General features: G+C 40.0%; 1 protein-coding gene across 1 annotated transcript in view; it reads left to right on the top strand.

Moving 5' to 3' along the window:
• Positions 1 to 53: 53 nt before the first annotated feature.
• LOC119417917 (glutamate receptor ionotropic, kainate 2) overlaps positions 54 to 17,560 on the top strand; it is a 45,692-nt gene continuing 28,185 nt past the window's right edge. Inside the window, exon 1 of the mRNA XM_037685166.1 lies at positions 54 to 151. Within this exon, the coding sequence (XP_037541094.1) occupies positions 130 to 151 (22 nt within the window). The 5' untranslated portion in view covers positions 54 to 129. The remainder of the gene's footprint in view (positions 152 to 17,560) is intronic.

Raw genomic sequence — 17,560 nt, 5'->3', positions numbered from 1 at the left:
TTTTTTTTTTTTTTTTTAAACAACATGAAGATTACCTCCCATCATCTGATGATAACCAGTCTCGTTTCCAGGTCCAACCTCAGGCTGATCCCGCTTCTTCTGCTGCTGCTTCTTGGTTCCACTCGCGGGATGCCGCACGTTTTAAGATTTGGTAAGAAATCTGTTCAGGTCTCGTGCTCTTATCTCGTGTCTGATAACACTGGCATAGAGCTGATGGAGGCAAAGAGCAGACGTGCATCGTGTTGCATGTCGTGTCGCTTCACATTAGGAGTGGGGAACAAATGTGTGTTGCTCAGAAGCGCAACTTGACTTCCCGTCGTGACGTTTGGAGTTGTTTTAGGAGTTTTATTGACTTGAAGCAGAGGGATTTAATGAGCAACAGCTCAAAATCAACACTTTCGACTTCCTCTGTCCATTGCAGTAATGGGTAACCTCATTGATTTCTGATATCCTAAAAGTTGTACAGTTCCCCCAGCGGGGCTTCTCAAGTGACGCGTGATGAGATTATTATCAAAGAAAGTTTCCATGGCGCAGGATGGGACCCCTCACGGAGGAGAATCAGCTCTGAATAACTCCAACTTTGCTTTGAAAAGTTCATCATGTTCCACCACCCCCACCCCCTCCATCTCTTCCAGAACTATTGTCTGCTCAGATCTGATTGCATGTATTTAATGTTGATTACAATTGCCACTACAGCGCCTAATGGTTCATAACTTCAAAATAGTGTCATTAATCCCCGCGGGCTCTGGAACAACCAAATCAGCCTTCTTAGGGGGGCTTCTTAATTAGAGCCGCCTCGGGATGGTGGGGAAGGGGGGAGGCTTCAAAAGTGACAGGAGGGAGCGGATGTCATCAAGTGTTGACAACAGAAGAAAATAGCATCCCCACAGTGGGGGTCCTGTTTAAGAGTCAGGCCGCGTCCACCCGAACCGCCGCTATGGCAACGGGGAAGTGCGTGTCCTCCTGATGCATTTCTCACTCCTGATGAGTGCTTTTCAGTCTCACACGTTGTCTGACACACGTCGAGCGTCCATTGGGGTGTGTGGGGGCGTCTTTGCACAGAAACTTGAGATTAGTGACTGAGAGTCCTCGTGGACATCAAGTGAAAATGGCTTCTGCTGCAACTTGATACATCATGTTTTTATTAAAAGCAGGGACTTGATATGTTTGATGTGTCCATCCTGCACTGAGCATTCATGTCACTGAGATCCTTTGCTCTCTAAAGATTTCTGTTTTCTACCAAAACAACAGAAACTTTGATGAATGAAGGCATTTCTTGAACTTTTGCACATTTTTGGACAAAGTTTGAATTGATGATGGCCCCACATGCAGCCACAATGTTGCTGAGGATGACTCTCAGCTACTACCACATGAACATTACCACATTTGGAGTAAAGTGTAGCCACTTTTGTGTTTCCAGGTTACCTGTGATGGCCACCTTGATTAGAGATAACCCCAACATGTAATCAGATGTACATCCAGTAGTTATTTTCTGAAAGTTTCATTAAAATCCATCCAGTGGTTTATGAAATATTTTGCTAACAATAGACTTGGCTTTGTTAATGGTAAAGTTTTTAAATTGAACCTCTATCTATCAGGCAACGCCACATTTGAGCTCAGTATCTATAACATTGACAGAGTTGCAGCCATTGTGTTATATGCTTTGCTGTAGATGATAATTGACTTTCATTTAAATTTGTCAAGTCGTAAGAGAGATATTTTGCTAACAGCACAGACAAAAGTCCACACAGACATCATCTCTCTGCCTTCTCCTTCAGCGGCAGGCGATAAGAACCTGAGTTTGTCTCCTGAATGTGGAGCAGCTGAGGAGCTGCAGGTTCAGCACCGCGGACAGCGACAAGCCCGCTGCCTGTTGCTGAGGAGTTCCTCACGATCCAGTCTTTGTGTGGCTCTGCATCACTTCCTGTTCCGGACAAGCAGACCCACTCCACATCCCTGTGCTGAAAGATCACTCCAGAGAAGCAGATTTTCTTTTTTTTTTTTAATGCTGGTTTCTGAGTTGAGTTTCCAAAAGAAAGAGCTAAATATCTCCCACCATCTAAGGTGCAGGCCGAGCAACGTGCATGCTAGTTTATTATCAAAATATCTCGTGAACCACTGAATGGATTTGGATGAAACTTTCAGAAAATCATCAGTAAATTAACATCTACAGCTTATTTGTTTTTGAAGACAACATGAGTCGAGATGGCCCCCTCAAAACAGCAGAATTCATTAAACACAATAATGGTTATAACTGACTAAATTTTAAGTGCATTAAGCTGTATTTGGGTGTGACTGTAGCAGAGACTGATCCACAACTTAAACTTAATGCACTGCCTGATAGTGCAAGAGCTGTGTTTAACGTTTTGCTATTAACTTTTGGATTCAACTCAAGTCTGTCTGTTAGCAAAATATTTTAAAAAAACATTTAATGGATTTTAATGAAACATTCAGAAAACAATTACTGAGTTCACATCTAAAACTTACCAATGTTTAAAGTCAGCTCAAATAAAATTGTCCACTTTAGTTAACTGTTATAGAAAAAAACAAAGACGGCTATAATTAGGCCTGTCGCGATAAACAATAAATCAATTAATCACATGATGAATGAAAATTATCGGCCTCACTTTCATTTATCGGCTTTATCGTTTCTTCGTGTCTTTCTTTCTACTGAAGACATGGCTCAACCCTGGTGCTTTTCACTGACCCCTCTTTTTCACTTTTCTCTTTAAAATCTGTTTTTCACCATCCAGAAATTGCATTTTTGGATCGTTAAAAGCAACAAAGCTGAGAAGCTACGAGCTAAGCTAACAGGCCGACCTCGGGAATAAACCTCCGTCTTGTCGAAGCTCCAAAATTCACGATTGAAACTCGTCCCTTCGTGTAAAAAGTTGTTTTTCTCTGCAAAAAGAAGCTGAGAACGTGTTTACTAATTATTTATTAAAAGCTTTGTGTGAAAAATGCTACGCTAAAGAGCTCAAACCACCAAGTGTCCACCATGTCACCATGTCAGCCCATGTCATGTCAAGGGCCCTCCTTCCCATTTCTCTTAAAGAGACACGCTGCTCAACCATCATTTGGATCAGTCTTTTACTGCCATCATTTGGTCATAAAAGGTAATTTACTCCAAACAAATCTACATTTTTTCTAAAATTTGACAATTAATTATTGTTAAATTTCAAACAATATTATCGTTTATCACAATAATTTCTGAGACAATTAATCGCCCAGCAAAATTTGTTATCATGATAAGCCTAGCTATAATAACCATTTTGACCAATATTGAGTAAAAAAATTGGGATGATAGTAGCTGAGCATGGTCTCCAACACATACTTTGAGTGCAACACACTGCACAAAAATTGTACTTAAAATCTTGGCATTGTCTTTTATAGTCAATCTTGTTTGTCTGTTGACAAAATATCTAATTAACCACAAAGCAGAGCAAGAAATAAACTCTTACAAAGTAATTATTGGCCATATATCTGGAACCGGTTAACTTTTGGAGCAAACCCAATTTAAGATAGGAACTACAACTAATTGATATTTGCTTTAACAAAATGGCTACACCTCAGTGAATTTTACAGATAATGAGCTAAAATTTGTTGTGATGGTAGCTGACCATCATTCAAAACACATACTATAACTGCTAAAAGATCATGTAACGTATAAGGCATTGCATAATATTATTTTCAAGGTTTGACCAAACCAAAAATATTTCAAAAGAACTCTGGCATGTTAGGTTTTTATGTTGATGTGATGTTTCTGTGTAAACGTTAGACCAGAACAGGTCTATTAGAGTGAATGCATGTGTTAAAACAAGGGACGGATGAAATAAAAGCGTGGCCCCTGAAAGGACACAGGAGCCCTTTTTCCTGTCCTGCAAGATGTGCCCACTCAGCAGAAAGCCCCAGCTGCCTCCTGCAGGAGGCTGGCTAAATCAGGAGGTCAGCTCCCCTGGGTTTGTCTGTTTCCACCCTGCCCCATGCTCCATTCTGCCCAGACAAGAGGCATGCATTGTACTACCGCTGTTCTCCTGTCAGGCTGAAACCTTTACACACCCCCACAACACACAGTCCCACAGCCTAGTCAGGCTTTTGTATTCTCAACATCAGGCGCTCCACATAGAGCGACAAGTGTCGAGAGTTTGGTGTGTGCAGGGGAATACTGGTGTTTGTGGCCACCAGTAGCCTGTGAGGGAGCTGGGCTAAATCCCCACACATAACTGACATATCATGTCCAATAATTCGCATCTAAAATAATAACCTATGGAAGTTGTGTGGCTAGATTCGGTGTGGTTGTAATAAAACGCCTTGTTAGAGCACATTTGCTGTATTATTTATTATTTTTTTCACCGGTTCACACCTGCTGGTTGAAAGCACCAAAAAGCACTTTGCAATGCTGCTGAGGGTCTCGGGGATCCAGAACAAAATGTTGTGTTCCTCCTCCACCTGCACGGTGTCTGCCAACACGATCGGAAACGTTGCTGCTTAGCGACGAAGCAGCTGAACATCACGAGTCGTTTTGCAAGCTCATTTGTTGTTTGCTTGTTCTTATTTTTTGTTTGTTTCTTTATTTTGTTAGGGGGTGTGATCATTTTCTTGAACTAATGTCTGCAAGAATTCAAATTGTAGTGAAAGTGAGGTTTTAAGTGATGCGCGTGTGCATGAGCTCGTGCAGCTGCACTCGGAACAACCTTTGTGCCCTGCATGCAACACACCATTTTTTTAATCATCTTTTTTATTCAGTTGTTTAAAAGTAGCCTGAAAACTTGAAGATCAGTGATCACATGTAAAACAAAGCAGGCAAATGTAGCCTGTCCTTCAGATGTCAGCTGCTGCTTAAAGTGTCTTTGACCCATAAATGCTAAAGTCACCGGATGAAACTGATAAGGTATCTATGTCTCTGTGTGTGCGGGACAGTGTCCTTGGATTTGTTACTTTGTGAGGCCCATTTTTTCCAACACATAATACGTTGTGAGGACCAACTGCTCCTTATGGGGCCCAATGAATCAGAATCAGCTTTGTCATTGCACCGAAGCACAACGAAATTACATTTCAGTACAACCCTTCCGAAAAAAACATAACAAACAGAAATGAGTAGACGGAGGTGACTGAGGCTGCCGGCCTCAAGAGGCGCAGCCCTTTTTTCAGATAAGGAAAAAGAAACACGAGGGGGAGTGTAGGTGTAAAAAAAGAAAAAATCAAATCTTGCACTGTGTCCTAGACGGGACACAGTGTGAAATTTGCAAAAAAAATGACCTCAGAACATGAAACAGCAACATACTGATGACATCATAATACATTTATGCATGATGAGGCTGAAGAAGGTGGTGAGTTGTCCGTGGACACTGCCAGAAAGTTCCATAGTCCTGATAAAAATGGCACAGTGTCTATCAGCCGGCTCAGCTCTGACACAGATCCACAGATGTCCTCAGGAGGGGAGCAATAGTGTGTGTGTGTGTGGGGGGGGGGGGGGGCGCTTCTCGTTCACATGAACAACCAGGAGAACTTTGAGATAGCTGGTCAATTCAAGGCCGAGTGGGGAAGCCAAATTCAGATAATATGATTATTTTTGGGTCAGGCAGACTCTGCTTAAATTTCCATGTCTTCCTTCATAATTCTGCTGGTACATGTCACTGGTGATTCCAAACAGCCATATTTTGTGGTCATACCACTGGACCGAGCTTGTAGCCTTCTCGAAGTTTGAAAGCCTGGGACCCATAAGAACAAGTGCTGTTGGTGGGTTAGGGGTTAGGTTTAGGACTAAGATGTGAATTGAGGATAGGTTAGGTTTAGGGTAAGGTATGTACTGGTAATGGTTAGGTTTAGAGTAAGGGTGAGGGTTAAGCTATAGAAAATTAATGAAAAATGAATGGAAGTCAATGCAAAGTCCCTGTAACGACAGAAAGACAAACGTGCACGTGTTTGTAGAGTCACCAGAATATCTCATGAACAGACTTTAATAAAACTCAAGAAGAAATCCTTGGGTTGCCCATCTTCAACTTATTAACTTTTAACTCCAACCCAATTCAAGATGGCCATAACCGCTAAGCAACCTTAGCAAACACAAACATAGCTAGATATTATTCTAAAACCTGGCGTTTTTGTAGCTAAGCATCATCTGTAGCATATATTCAAAGCTCTACATGTTGTGTAAAGTTATTGCTTAAAACGTTAGCTTAAAATATATATTTTAAATAGGATGGATTTCATTGCCATATTTGGAGTGTAAGCATTGGATATAATTGTGCAACTGATTAACTTTTGGCGTTAATCCAATTTAAGATAGCTGCCATAAAGAATCAACATTATCCAACACAAAAAATGACTTGGCCTCAGTCAATACTGAATATATGAGCTAAAAACTGGTGTGGTAGTAGCTGAAAGTCATTCCTAACATATGTTCTGAGTGCTACACATGTTGCAACTTCTTTGTTTATTCATTTTTTTGTATCAATTTATTGGTGTTATGAGAGATCATATCAGATCCCTCATGATGTCATGCATGACAAAATTTACAATATGGCTCTATTGCTGTCTTAGCAGCTTAATGGTTTACATCTCTGGTTTGAAAGTCAGCGAGTGACAAGCATTTCTTCAAGTGATGATGGACATTTAACTGTGTGAATGTTTATGAAGCATTCACACGACTGACATCCATTTTTCTTCCATATGTTTTCGGCATCTTTCTCATTCCACAACTTTTGTACTATTTCAACAAATCACTTATCAAAATGTTCAGCTCATTCAGGAGAAGGGTGATATGACTTTTGGTATTGGTGGAACTTTAGCTTTTTTAAATATTTAGCCTTTTCTGCCACTTTTTTCTCATAGAAAATGAATTGAGCTCATTTTACATCCTTCAGATCTTTATATCTGTTTACAACATTTTACTGCTCCTTTCACATCTTGTTCTGGTTCAGCTTCTTTGTGCAAATTTTAACTTTTTTCCAGCTACTTTCAGCTGTTTGTTTCCAGCTGTTTTGTGTTCCTTTCAGCTTTATTCTACTAACTACATTTTTGTGTTTGTGCTTCTTCTAACTTGTTTCTGCCTATTTCAGGTTGTTATGCTCCTTTGAGTTTATTTCTGCTAGTTGCAGCTTTTTCTGCTAGTTTCAACTACTATTTATCTGTTATAATGCAAATTTTATCTTTTTCTGCCAATTCCACATTTTTTTGCACTCATTTGAACTTTTTTCAGCCTAATTCTGCAAAAATGTGCTCTCTCCACTTCCTTCTGGTAATTTAAACTTAGTTCTGCCTTTTTAGTTACTTTTCAGCAGGTTTTTTGTCTAATTTCAGCTTTTTTCAGATAATTTCCACTTTTTTAGTTCAGTTCTGCTTCTTTTAGCAAACATATGTTTGTTCTACTTTATTTTGCTAATTTAAGCTTCTTCTACATTTTCAGCTACATTTTTAGCATTTTTAAGCTAATTTCAGCTGTTTTCAGAAAAATTCAAGTTTTTTTCATGGTATTTTTTGTTACTTTCAGCCTAATTAATTTATTCCTGCTAATTTCAGCTTGTTATGCTCATTTCAGCCTTTTTCTGTTAGTTTTAGCATTTTCTGCTATTTCAGCTACTATTTCACTGTTTTTATGCTAATTTTAGCTTTTAAGCTAATTACACTTTTTGTAGCTCATTTCAGCTTTTTATGCTTTTTCTGGTTGCCTAAGCTTCTTTCTGCATTTTCAGCTACTGTCAGCTGTTTCTAGCTCATTTAAGCCTTTTTTTTAGCTAATTTCTTAATTGTATGCTCATTTCAGCTTATTTAAACCTAATTTGGCAAAAAAAAAAAAGTGTTCTTTCTGCTTTCTTCTGCTAATTTAGGCCTGTTCTTCAATTTCAGCTACAATTCAGCATGTTTTTAGCTCATTTCAGCTATTTTTCTGGCAATTCTTAAGCAATGAGCATTCACTGCATTTTCGTAGGAAATGCAATTTCTCTAGTTCTGATGTGTGTTTAATTTTTATGAGTATTTTTTGTGTCTATGTTGGAGGGTTATATTTAATTTAAAAAAAAGTTTGCTGTTAGTCTGCTGCAAAATGACAACATCCCCTCTAGTGAAAAATGTATTTCTCTGACTTCCTCCACGTTGCTTTGCTGTGAAGTGTCCCTTATTGCATTTCAGGTTTTATCCCCTGTACTGAGTTGAGGTAAAATGATAATGACGTTAGGAGTAAGGACAGGTGGTGGGAACAAACTCAAGAGGAGTTAGAAGTTAACTGACTTTATTTGCTTTTGCTTTCTGTCAGTTTAGGATTGTGAGAATTGTGGATAACACCCAGTGGTCTGGCCCTCTGCCAGCATGTTCACAGCAAACCCATTTAAATACGCACAAAGCTGCTTAAAATATTCATGTGTCACTTGGCCTCGCTGTATAGCTTATAGAAATTTGAAACCATCTCTGCTGGCAAATGATTTCCATGGTTTAAAAATACCCACAGTGGGTTTCAAGAACAAAGAGGAGATCTGTCTTACATTAGCATGCAGCCCCACACATGGACTCGAAGCAGAGAACTATCGAGATGGATTTCTAAAACATGTTTACAGTCGTGAGGCTTTGAAGGTCTCGCTGTCATGCCTCAGTTAGGAAAAAAAGGGCTCAATGCTGATTAATTCAGGGTACAGATTTCTTCCCGTTTTCAAATGGCAAATGTCTGTGAGGTATGAAATTAGTTTTCTTGCTCGGCTCCAAATTAAGTCTGTCTTTCTTTTTAGATTTACCCACAACATTTGGAAAGATTATTTACAAAGAAGTAAGTTTAAGCTGATTGACCTTGTTTGCAGGATAAACAGTTTTTCAGCTTGTTTTCATATTTTGGGGCAAATAAGAGAGAATACAAACGAGACTCGTGCGTCTCCTCTTGTTACGGGCATGACTTTCATTATTCACGGAGTTTCGCTCATCGCCGTCGTCTTGGGTGAATCACTCGCAAAGGGGTCAGGGGTCACGTGCGCGATGGTTCTGTGAACTGTCCCTTGAGAGAACGCGGCGCGGCACGTCTGGCTGTTTGGTTCAGAGCTGACTGAAGGTCAGAGCTGAAACACGAAATGATTATTTCTGCATATTTTAGTGCGTGCCGAGCTGTCTTTCCCACTCTTCCTCGGAGGGAGATGGTGGCAAATGTGATGTCACATTGAGGTGCTAAAAAATCATCATTCATTAGGATGGGAACGAGAGAGGTGGCGGCGGAAGGGTGGGATTGTGTGAAGTGTGAGTGAAAAAGAAAAACAGTGAGTGTTGAGGCCAGCAGATACAGAATAAAGATAGATTAGTTTGCCTCAGAGCGGTCCACTCTCAGCCCACTCTCTGTTGTGGTCTTTTATTACCGTTTTCTTATATGGCTTTCTGTGGGGAGAGGCACAGGAGGGAGAGGAGAGTTTGCTGTGGAAATGCAGTGGGAGGCCAGGAGTCATGCACTGCATCTCCGAATAAATGTCAGCAGAATCGTATTAGCTGGCCGAAAATTTGCCTGCAACTACAGAAAGGCATGGGACGACTTTAAGAGAAAAGAAAACACATTGGCAACACAAATGTTCTCGTGGCATAACCGAACCCAGGGTGTGTTTTTATTAGCCTTTATTAGTAGTCTGTCTCGGTGCAGACTGGAAAAACAGTGGGAATCGATGAAAATCAAGATGTGGGCATTGGAATAATAACAGAGGAAGGAAAAAAGAAAACTGGCAGGAAAAACAAATACGCCGCACAAATTCCCAGATGCCCTCTTCTTCCGTGTATCACAGGTTCCCATCTGTGAGAATGAAAATGTAAACAAAGGAGAGAAAAAAAACCACACCAACATAAGTGTGTACTAGCAGCAGGCTGTGTGGTGTATGTGTATGCCTTTCACAGTGAATTAATGACGAGTTTAAGCAGCCGCAAGCTGCAAATACTTACAACACAGATGAGAAAATAGTCAGAATTAGTTCATTTACTCCCTCATGCTGAACTGCTTTGCTTCAAGAGGTGTAAAAATAAGGAACTTAACTTCATGCGAGACCTTTAACTTCCTATGAACTCCGCGGTGGTAATTAAATGAGAAGCCGCTGCTTACAGAGAAAAACAAACCTGGCTCGTCAGATATGTGTAATGGAAACAGGACTAATCGATGAAACGGTAAATATTTACTCTGTATTAGGATTAACGCGTTTTGGATGGTCTCTGCGTTTTGTGAGTTGTGCTTTTTGCTATAGGGCTGAATGGAAATATGCATTTATAGTTTTATCCTTCTGGTTACAATCATGGAGGAAAAAGTCCACACTGGTTCTATTTCAGGCTTTTATATCAGAGAAAGCTTCATTAGATTCTACAATTGTTTATATTAAACATTAAGTGCACTAAAACGCAACAAATTTCAACATGTCATTAATTATGAACAGCAGAGATGTAATAGAAGCACTGTGCATGGAAATCTACTTCCACCCTTTTAGCTTCTATGAGATTTAGGAGGGAATATCGCAGCCAGGAGCTGCTGATCAAATGTATCGATTAACTGATTATCATCAGTGTGACGGCCTCTATAAAAGCAGGCGTTTTGACGATTTGCTGCCCTGGAGCATACAGGTGTGTGTTAACACAATGCCAAGGAGGAAATACGTCTGCAGTTAGCTTAAAAAAAAAGCTATAACTCCTTTCAAGCAAGCCCAGACACAAGTGGTTTCCTGAAACTGTTGAATTTATTAAAACTCAATACTTAAAAACTAAAGCAGACACAAAACAATTAACTCTTATGAAGAATAAACAACAAATCTAAATTTTAAATGCTTGCACACTTCATGGAAAACATTTTTTTTCCCATTCAACTTGTATTTGTACAAGTTAGTTCCCATTGAGCCTTGAGGACTCATTTACAAGAGAGACCTGTTTCAGACAAAGTAGATAAGGAAAAGAGAAGAAACATGAGAGAAGGGAGGTAAAACAAATCATATCTCACATTATGTCCTGGTCAGGACACAATGTGAAAGTTGCAAAAAAAGACCTCACACATAAACAGCAATATACTAATGACATCATAATACATTTATGCATGAGGAGGTCGACAAAGGTGGTGAGTTGTCCGTGGACACTGCCAGAAAGTTCCATAGTCCTGATAAGATATGGCACAGTGTTTATCAGCCGGCTCAGCTCTGATACAGGTCCACAGATGTCCTCGGGAAGGGAGCGACAGGGGGAAGAGGGCGAGCAGAGCTTCTTGTTCACATAACCTCCAGGAGAAATTTGTTGGTCTAGTCAAGGCCAAGCGGGGAAGCCAGATAACATTTGTTTTGGGACAGGACTTTGCTTGATTTTTTTTGTCTGCCTTCATAATTCTGCTGGTATATCTCAATGGCGACTCCAAACCGCCAAATTTTGTGGTCACTCTGCCGGACCGTGCTTGTAGCCTTCTCCAAGGTTGATTCCTTCATGCCAGTAAGTTCCAGGAGCCTCAAGTGGCCTGCGATTCTCAGAAATAGCATCCAGCTTACGGCTTAGCTCAAAAAGCATCTGAGTCTGAGCGCTCAAAGCCTGGTACATTCCTTCATTCAAGGCAGGCAGCTTCACTATTACCAGAACTGCTGTCGACGGCTTCTGAATTTGTCAATATTCCAAATATCTGCAAACTCCAAAAAAGCAGAAATCCTGTTATCATAAATCCAATTGTGTCTGCATTGTCTACATCCTCAACAGACAATACAGACAGACACACCTTCCACTGCCCCCAGGAATCCATAGTGTATCCAGCTGCGAATGTCTCTTCAGGGCATGAGGGCTCTCTTTCACCCTGTCTTCTCATCGAGAAAACTTTATTTAAATATTTATGTGAGGCCAGCTGACCAGATCCATAATTTACAATTTGCAAGATAATACAGAGAAAAACAAACATACCTCATTCGCTGTGTGCTACTAAAAGGAATTAGGCTTGTTTCTTCCATTTCAGCTTCTTTTAACTCTTTTATTTAACTTTAAAGTTTGCACTTACTTGATGCTAATCTCATACCATTACAACCGACTGGCTTCTTCTGGTTCGCTTTCACACACTTGAACGCAGCGCCATCTACAGGTGGCGTGTAAAACTACATATAACAAAACAAACAGCACAAGCCATATGAAGATGAAACACAAATTGAACTGTGGCATTTACAGGGTTAAAGATAATTTCTACACTTTTAGGAGTCCATTTTCCCACAAAGAAAAAGATTACTCTCTTACTGGAAAATATTTAAGACAAAACTGCAAAAACGTCCAAAAGCTTCATTTTAATCTCATAAGAAAGTTAAGGGTTAAGGACTGTACAGAAAAATATTTAACAAGTATGCAGAAAGCCTCTTCTCTCTTAAAGAACATGGCAGCACAACTTTGGTTTATCAAGTTGCATCTAAAGGCACCACAAGACCTCCGGAAAAATGCCCTTTGAGCAACCGAAAGATGTTTATCTGTAATGCACGGGCAAAAAGCAAACGCCACATTTCAACACAAAACCACACTAACAGTGGAGGAAGTGTGGTGATTTGGTCTTGGGCTGTAGCCACAGGACCTTCATGGGCACCTTTGAGTCATTGAGATGACCTTGAACTCCTCTGTAGCCCCAAGTATTGAAGAGTTAAATGCTAGTAGATCTTTCTGACAGCTAAATCTTGGCCTAAACTGGAGCACAGACTCCGATAATAAACCCAAACACGGCAAATCTACCACAAAATGGCTGCAAAAAAATGAGAATCAAGGTGTTGTATAGTCTAGTCCAAGCCCAGACCTCAACCTGATTGAAATGGTAAAAGAGCTGTGCAGCAACAATTGTCTGCAAACCTCAATTCATTAAAATAACACTTTAAAAAGTGACTAAAATTCATATACAACCACAGGAGATAAAGTCAAACAGAAAACAGCTAAAAGCAGAATGGGGCGAACTATGTTTTTCGCACACAGCTCCTTTACATTGACTGTTTCTGAGTCATAAATCTTGACAAGGTGGAATCTCTACTGTGTTTTTGTACACTTGAAGTAAAATATGAATAATCTTACAGCCCGATAAAGATCAAATCCCTTCCATTATGCCCAGTTATATAAATCCCTAGAACTGAAAGAGGGTTGACACATTTTTTTCTGTGATTGTATAAATCCAAAGCTATAAGGTAACAATATGCCGAGCATGCAGTAAACTAATTTTAAGCCACATCCACCACCAGTAAAACCACTGATGTCTAAACTCCACGGGATTATAAATTGAATTGACTATACGTATAAAAATAAAAAAAAAGCCCTCTGGCTCCGTTGGCTCAGATGTGACGCTCGGATCAGGTTAGGTTATCACTTTCCAGCTGAATAAGGCACCGAGAGAAGGAGTGGTGCAGCGAGCTGAAGGAGAAAGTGAAGAAGTCGGGCTTCCGTCGACAGCAGAGCCTGCCAGAGGTATGACGATGTCTCTGTGGAAGGAAAAGACGTGAAGAGAAATAGGCTCTATAGAGTGGGGGGTGTGGAGGTCTTCCTTAAACCCTGCTCTTTGAATCAACAAGGTGCTCTTGTGTCCAAAATGCAGAAAGTCCTCCCTTCAAAGCGTTCATCCTATTTTTATTTTCAGCCTTTTCCGTTGAATAAATCAGAGAAAATAAAAGTGAATATATAAATAATATAAACTGATGCTTGTGTGTTGATTTGACCTATAACCCACCCTTTGCACACAAAGCAGTCCTAAGGGCTAGCATGTAGGAGGGATTTTATTTTTTATTTTTATTATCATTATTTTATATAATTGTTATTTCCCGCCTGTTCTTTGTTGCTTCTCAACATAATTGATATTTGATGATTTCAGCAAAACGTCTGGTCTGAAAAGCAGCGGTCAATACGCTTTCACACAAAGACTGCTAGGCCTTTAAGTTTATTAAGATTGTTATTATCATGCGCAATCTGTTTTAGGATCTTGAAGAAAAATAATGAAGACAATCATCTTCATTTCCCCAAAACATCTGCTTGTCATCTGCTCCCAGGCTTTGCTTTTTCAACATGACAAAAGACTTCAAATTTGCTTCTTGTCAGGGTGTAACCGAACGTGAAAAAAGGGGAAATCTGGTGAAATATCGTCAACAGCAGATAAGGAGAAAGATTAAAACAAGGCTCTTGATTTTCCCACCAATTTCCATCCGTGTTGGCTCTCTCTTCCTCGTATTGTCAGTAGATGCTTTCTTGTTTACTAAGAATAAAGTGAGGGACTTCATTACTTAGTCTGTTCGCTTCATTCGCACGCCTCCGGCTATTTTTTTTATGTTTCTTGCAAAAGTCACTGAGCAGTCGCTTTCCTTTTCCTCTCTGCTGCCGTGCGATTGCTCGTGTGTTTGTAGAGCAAGTGAGGGAAAAATCGACACACCTTTGCAGCAAAAGTGTACCTGCAGCTCTGATCAGCAGCTAGCTTCTGAACAACACGGGAGGCTGATGAACCCGAAGCAGGAGCTGACATTTTTGTGGCCTGCGGCAGAGCGGGAGGGGAGGGCGTGCAGGTGTCTGTTCAGGTCTAATGGGCCATCCATCCAGACTTTTAATTGAGTGTCTTTTATCTGCCTCCAGTGACCTCTTTAACTCTCAATTTCTCCCTCTTCGTTTCCTTCGTTAATTTACATTTTGCGACACTCCTTCTCTTTCCTTCGTTCCTATGCTTCCTTCATTTCTGCCTCAGTGCAACCTCTCCTCTCTTTAGCTGCTGGACACCTTCCTGCCCTCGCCCACTTTTAGCGTAATGGCTCATCACTTGTTGTTTTCCATCAGGCAGGCTGCGAGGAGAGACAGCATGACGACACGATGCACTTTCAGCATCAAAATGATACCCAGAAAATAGAGTTTTCTGCCTATTTTCCCTTTGTGTTTTTTTACCCATTTCTTTCCATTTGTCCTTCGCTGTCCTTCCACTCCCTTCAGCTCTCAGCTTGTCTCCCTGTCCTTCCCTCCTACTTTGTTCTCAGCTTTCACGATCAAGCCTTGCTTTTGCCCGTGCTCTGGTCTCAGTGTGCACACAGACAATAGCACCAATCCTCCTTTGACATTGCAGGCTTTTATTTGATTTTATTTATTTATTCCTACACGTGCCTTTCAATTTCAATAAAAACAAAAGGCCTAGCATCCTTGAAAATGTGCATATCTTCTGCTGCTTTGCCAAAGTTTTAGGGGTAAAAAAAAATCATCGCATGTGCAACTTATAGCCATTTTAGTCCGACCTTAAAAACAGCATTTTGTTCAATCTGATGGTATTCTGCCATTTCTTTCTGTTAAGGCTCAGGAAATTGCTGAAAGCTTTCAGCTACTACCTCAACAACTGTTAGCTCCAAAGCTAACTGTGTTGTAGCTATTTTTTGAAAGCTAATGCCAATTAGTTTAGTAACCAACATAAATTGGGTTGACTCCAAAAGTAAGTCAGTTGTAGATGTACAGTAGTCCCTCACTTATTGCAGGGGTGTTCCAGACACCCCCATGATAGGTGATAATCCACAAAGTAGAGACATATTTATTTTAGTATTTATATATATATAAAGGCTTTATAAACCTTTCCCACACTCTTGCAATGTTCTTAACAATATTCTAAACTCTCTAAATTCTAAAAGAGCACAGAGAAAGAGAGCAGACAGACTGATGCTATGGTTACTGATCTAATCAGCGCTTGGGAGTGGACTGGCCATCGGGAGCACCGGGACATTTCCCAAACCAGAAATGTCCTGGCTTGGTTCGGGTCGGATCTGCTCAGTTTAGGTTAAGGCTCAGTTCGGGTCGCCCTTGATTCTTTTAAATAAACAATCTATGCCACTCAGTCTGGTATCCGCCTCACTGAAGCTCCCACAGCAGTGATGAGGAAAGACAGACCCCACCCCCTCCTTTCTCTTTCTGAGGCTGACAGCCTCAGAAAGAGAAAGGAGGGACAGCCTCAGATAGAGAAAGGAGGGGGTCCCTTGACGATCACTGAGCGGCCAGGTCACCGGGAAACAATGTGTACAATCTTACAAAACAAAACCCGCGAAAGAGTGAGTCCGCAAAAGTCAAACCGCAAAGTATCGAGGGACTGTGTTACAGCCTATAATTTGTTTTCACAAGTTTCACTCTCATCCATCCATTGACATGTGAGATATTTTCCGAACAGTCAAACAGGTCTGACTTAAAGAAAATACGAAGTTGCACAATAGCTTATAAAAGTATCATGCTGAGGATAACGCTCAGCCACTTCCACGTCAGTTTTAGCTCATTAAGTATGAAAATGTCTAAATTAAAACTATTTGTGTGTGGTTTTTTAAGTTCATTTGGCTGTGGTGGCCATCTTGAATTGTATTATTTGAAAGTAAATGAGTTGTAGATGCAATCACAATGATTACTATTTGAAAGTTTCATTAGGATGCATCCAGTAGTTTATGATATTTTGCTAACAGACTGTTTATTTCAATAGTTAATATTGAAGATTTAAACACAGATATCAATCAATGAATTGGTATTGAGTATAAAATGTGGATCAGTCTCAATTACTACCACACCAAACTTTAGCTCAGTATCTGTAAACTTTGAGTTATAGCCATTTCTGTGTTTGTTAAGATTGCTTTGATGTGGCGGCCATCTTAGATTGGGTTGACTGCCACAGTAAATCAGTTGTACATCCAATGATTACTTGCTGGTGGCTTTATTAAAAACGTTTTGTGATTCATGAGATATTTTGCCAGTGATGCAGACAGACACTCAGACACTGGAAAAAATAAAAACATCAGCGTCTTGCGCCAAGTATAACTTTTACAGTCAATGACTTTCCTTACTCTTGAATTATAAAATGTTTTGTCTTTTACTATAGCTTTGATGAATAATATAGACATCATGTGATTTAACTCTCTTAGTCACAGCTTTATTTCCGTGCGTCAGAATATTATCGTCTGCCTCGCACTGAATATCATTTCGCTGTAGTTGATATTAAAGTCAGCCAGCGCTGCACATCAGTGCCTAAATGAAAAAGATGATTATCTCATATGCAAATATCTATCTATGTCTGAAGATTAAAGATGATTTAAAACAGAATAACTAAACCTTGTAACTTTTTTTTTCCTACTTTGCCCTGGACCCAGCAGTGAGAATTAAAAAGCTTCTGAATTAATTATTGACCTTTGGCTCTGAAGGGAGATAACATCTGCTCCCTGACAAGGAGGAAAGTCTAATTTTACAGCCATTTTGTGCCAAATGACAATGGGAAGAGTGCAATTCAGGGCACTTTTAATGTGCAGGAGAACAGAGGGCTGGAATGAGAGCGACAAAGGTAGGAACGAGGACAACGGAATCTTGTATAATTTGCTGTGACCTGGTTGCAACATCATTTTCTGAACTTTCCAGCTCCATGCAAAGGTCTGTTAGTTGCCATAAATGTTACTTTTTTTTATCACCTGCTGCTAAAGACAAAGTTGAAACAATAATGGTTTTGCCTGCGTGTGTGTTTGTCTGTACTGTTAGCAACTGACTGTGCAACATCTATGTTTAAGAAATTGCCAATAACCTTTGGAATGTTCAGGCTGCTGTTGAACACACCGTATTATATTATATTATATTATATTATATTATATTATATTATATTATA

The sequence above is a fragment of the Nematolebias whitei genome, chromosome 12 (assembly GCF_014905685.2).
Source record: "Nematolebias whitei isolate Nwh7 chromosome 12, NemWhi1, whole genome shotgun sequence".
Lineage (NCBI taxonomy): Eukaryota > Metazoa > Chordata > Actinopteri > Cyprinodontiformes > Rivulidae > Nematolebias > Nematolebias whitei.
This window is presented reverse-complemented; position numbering and strand designations above follow the sequence as displayed.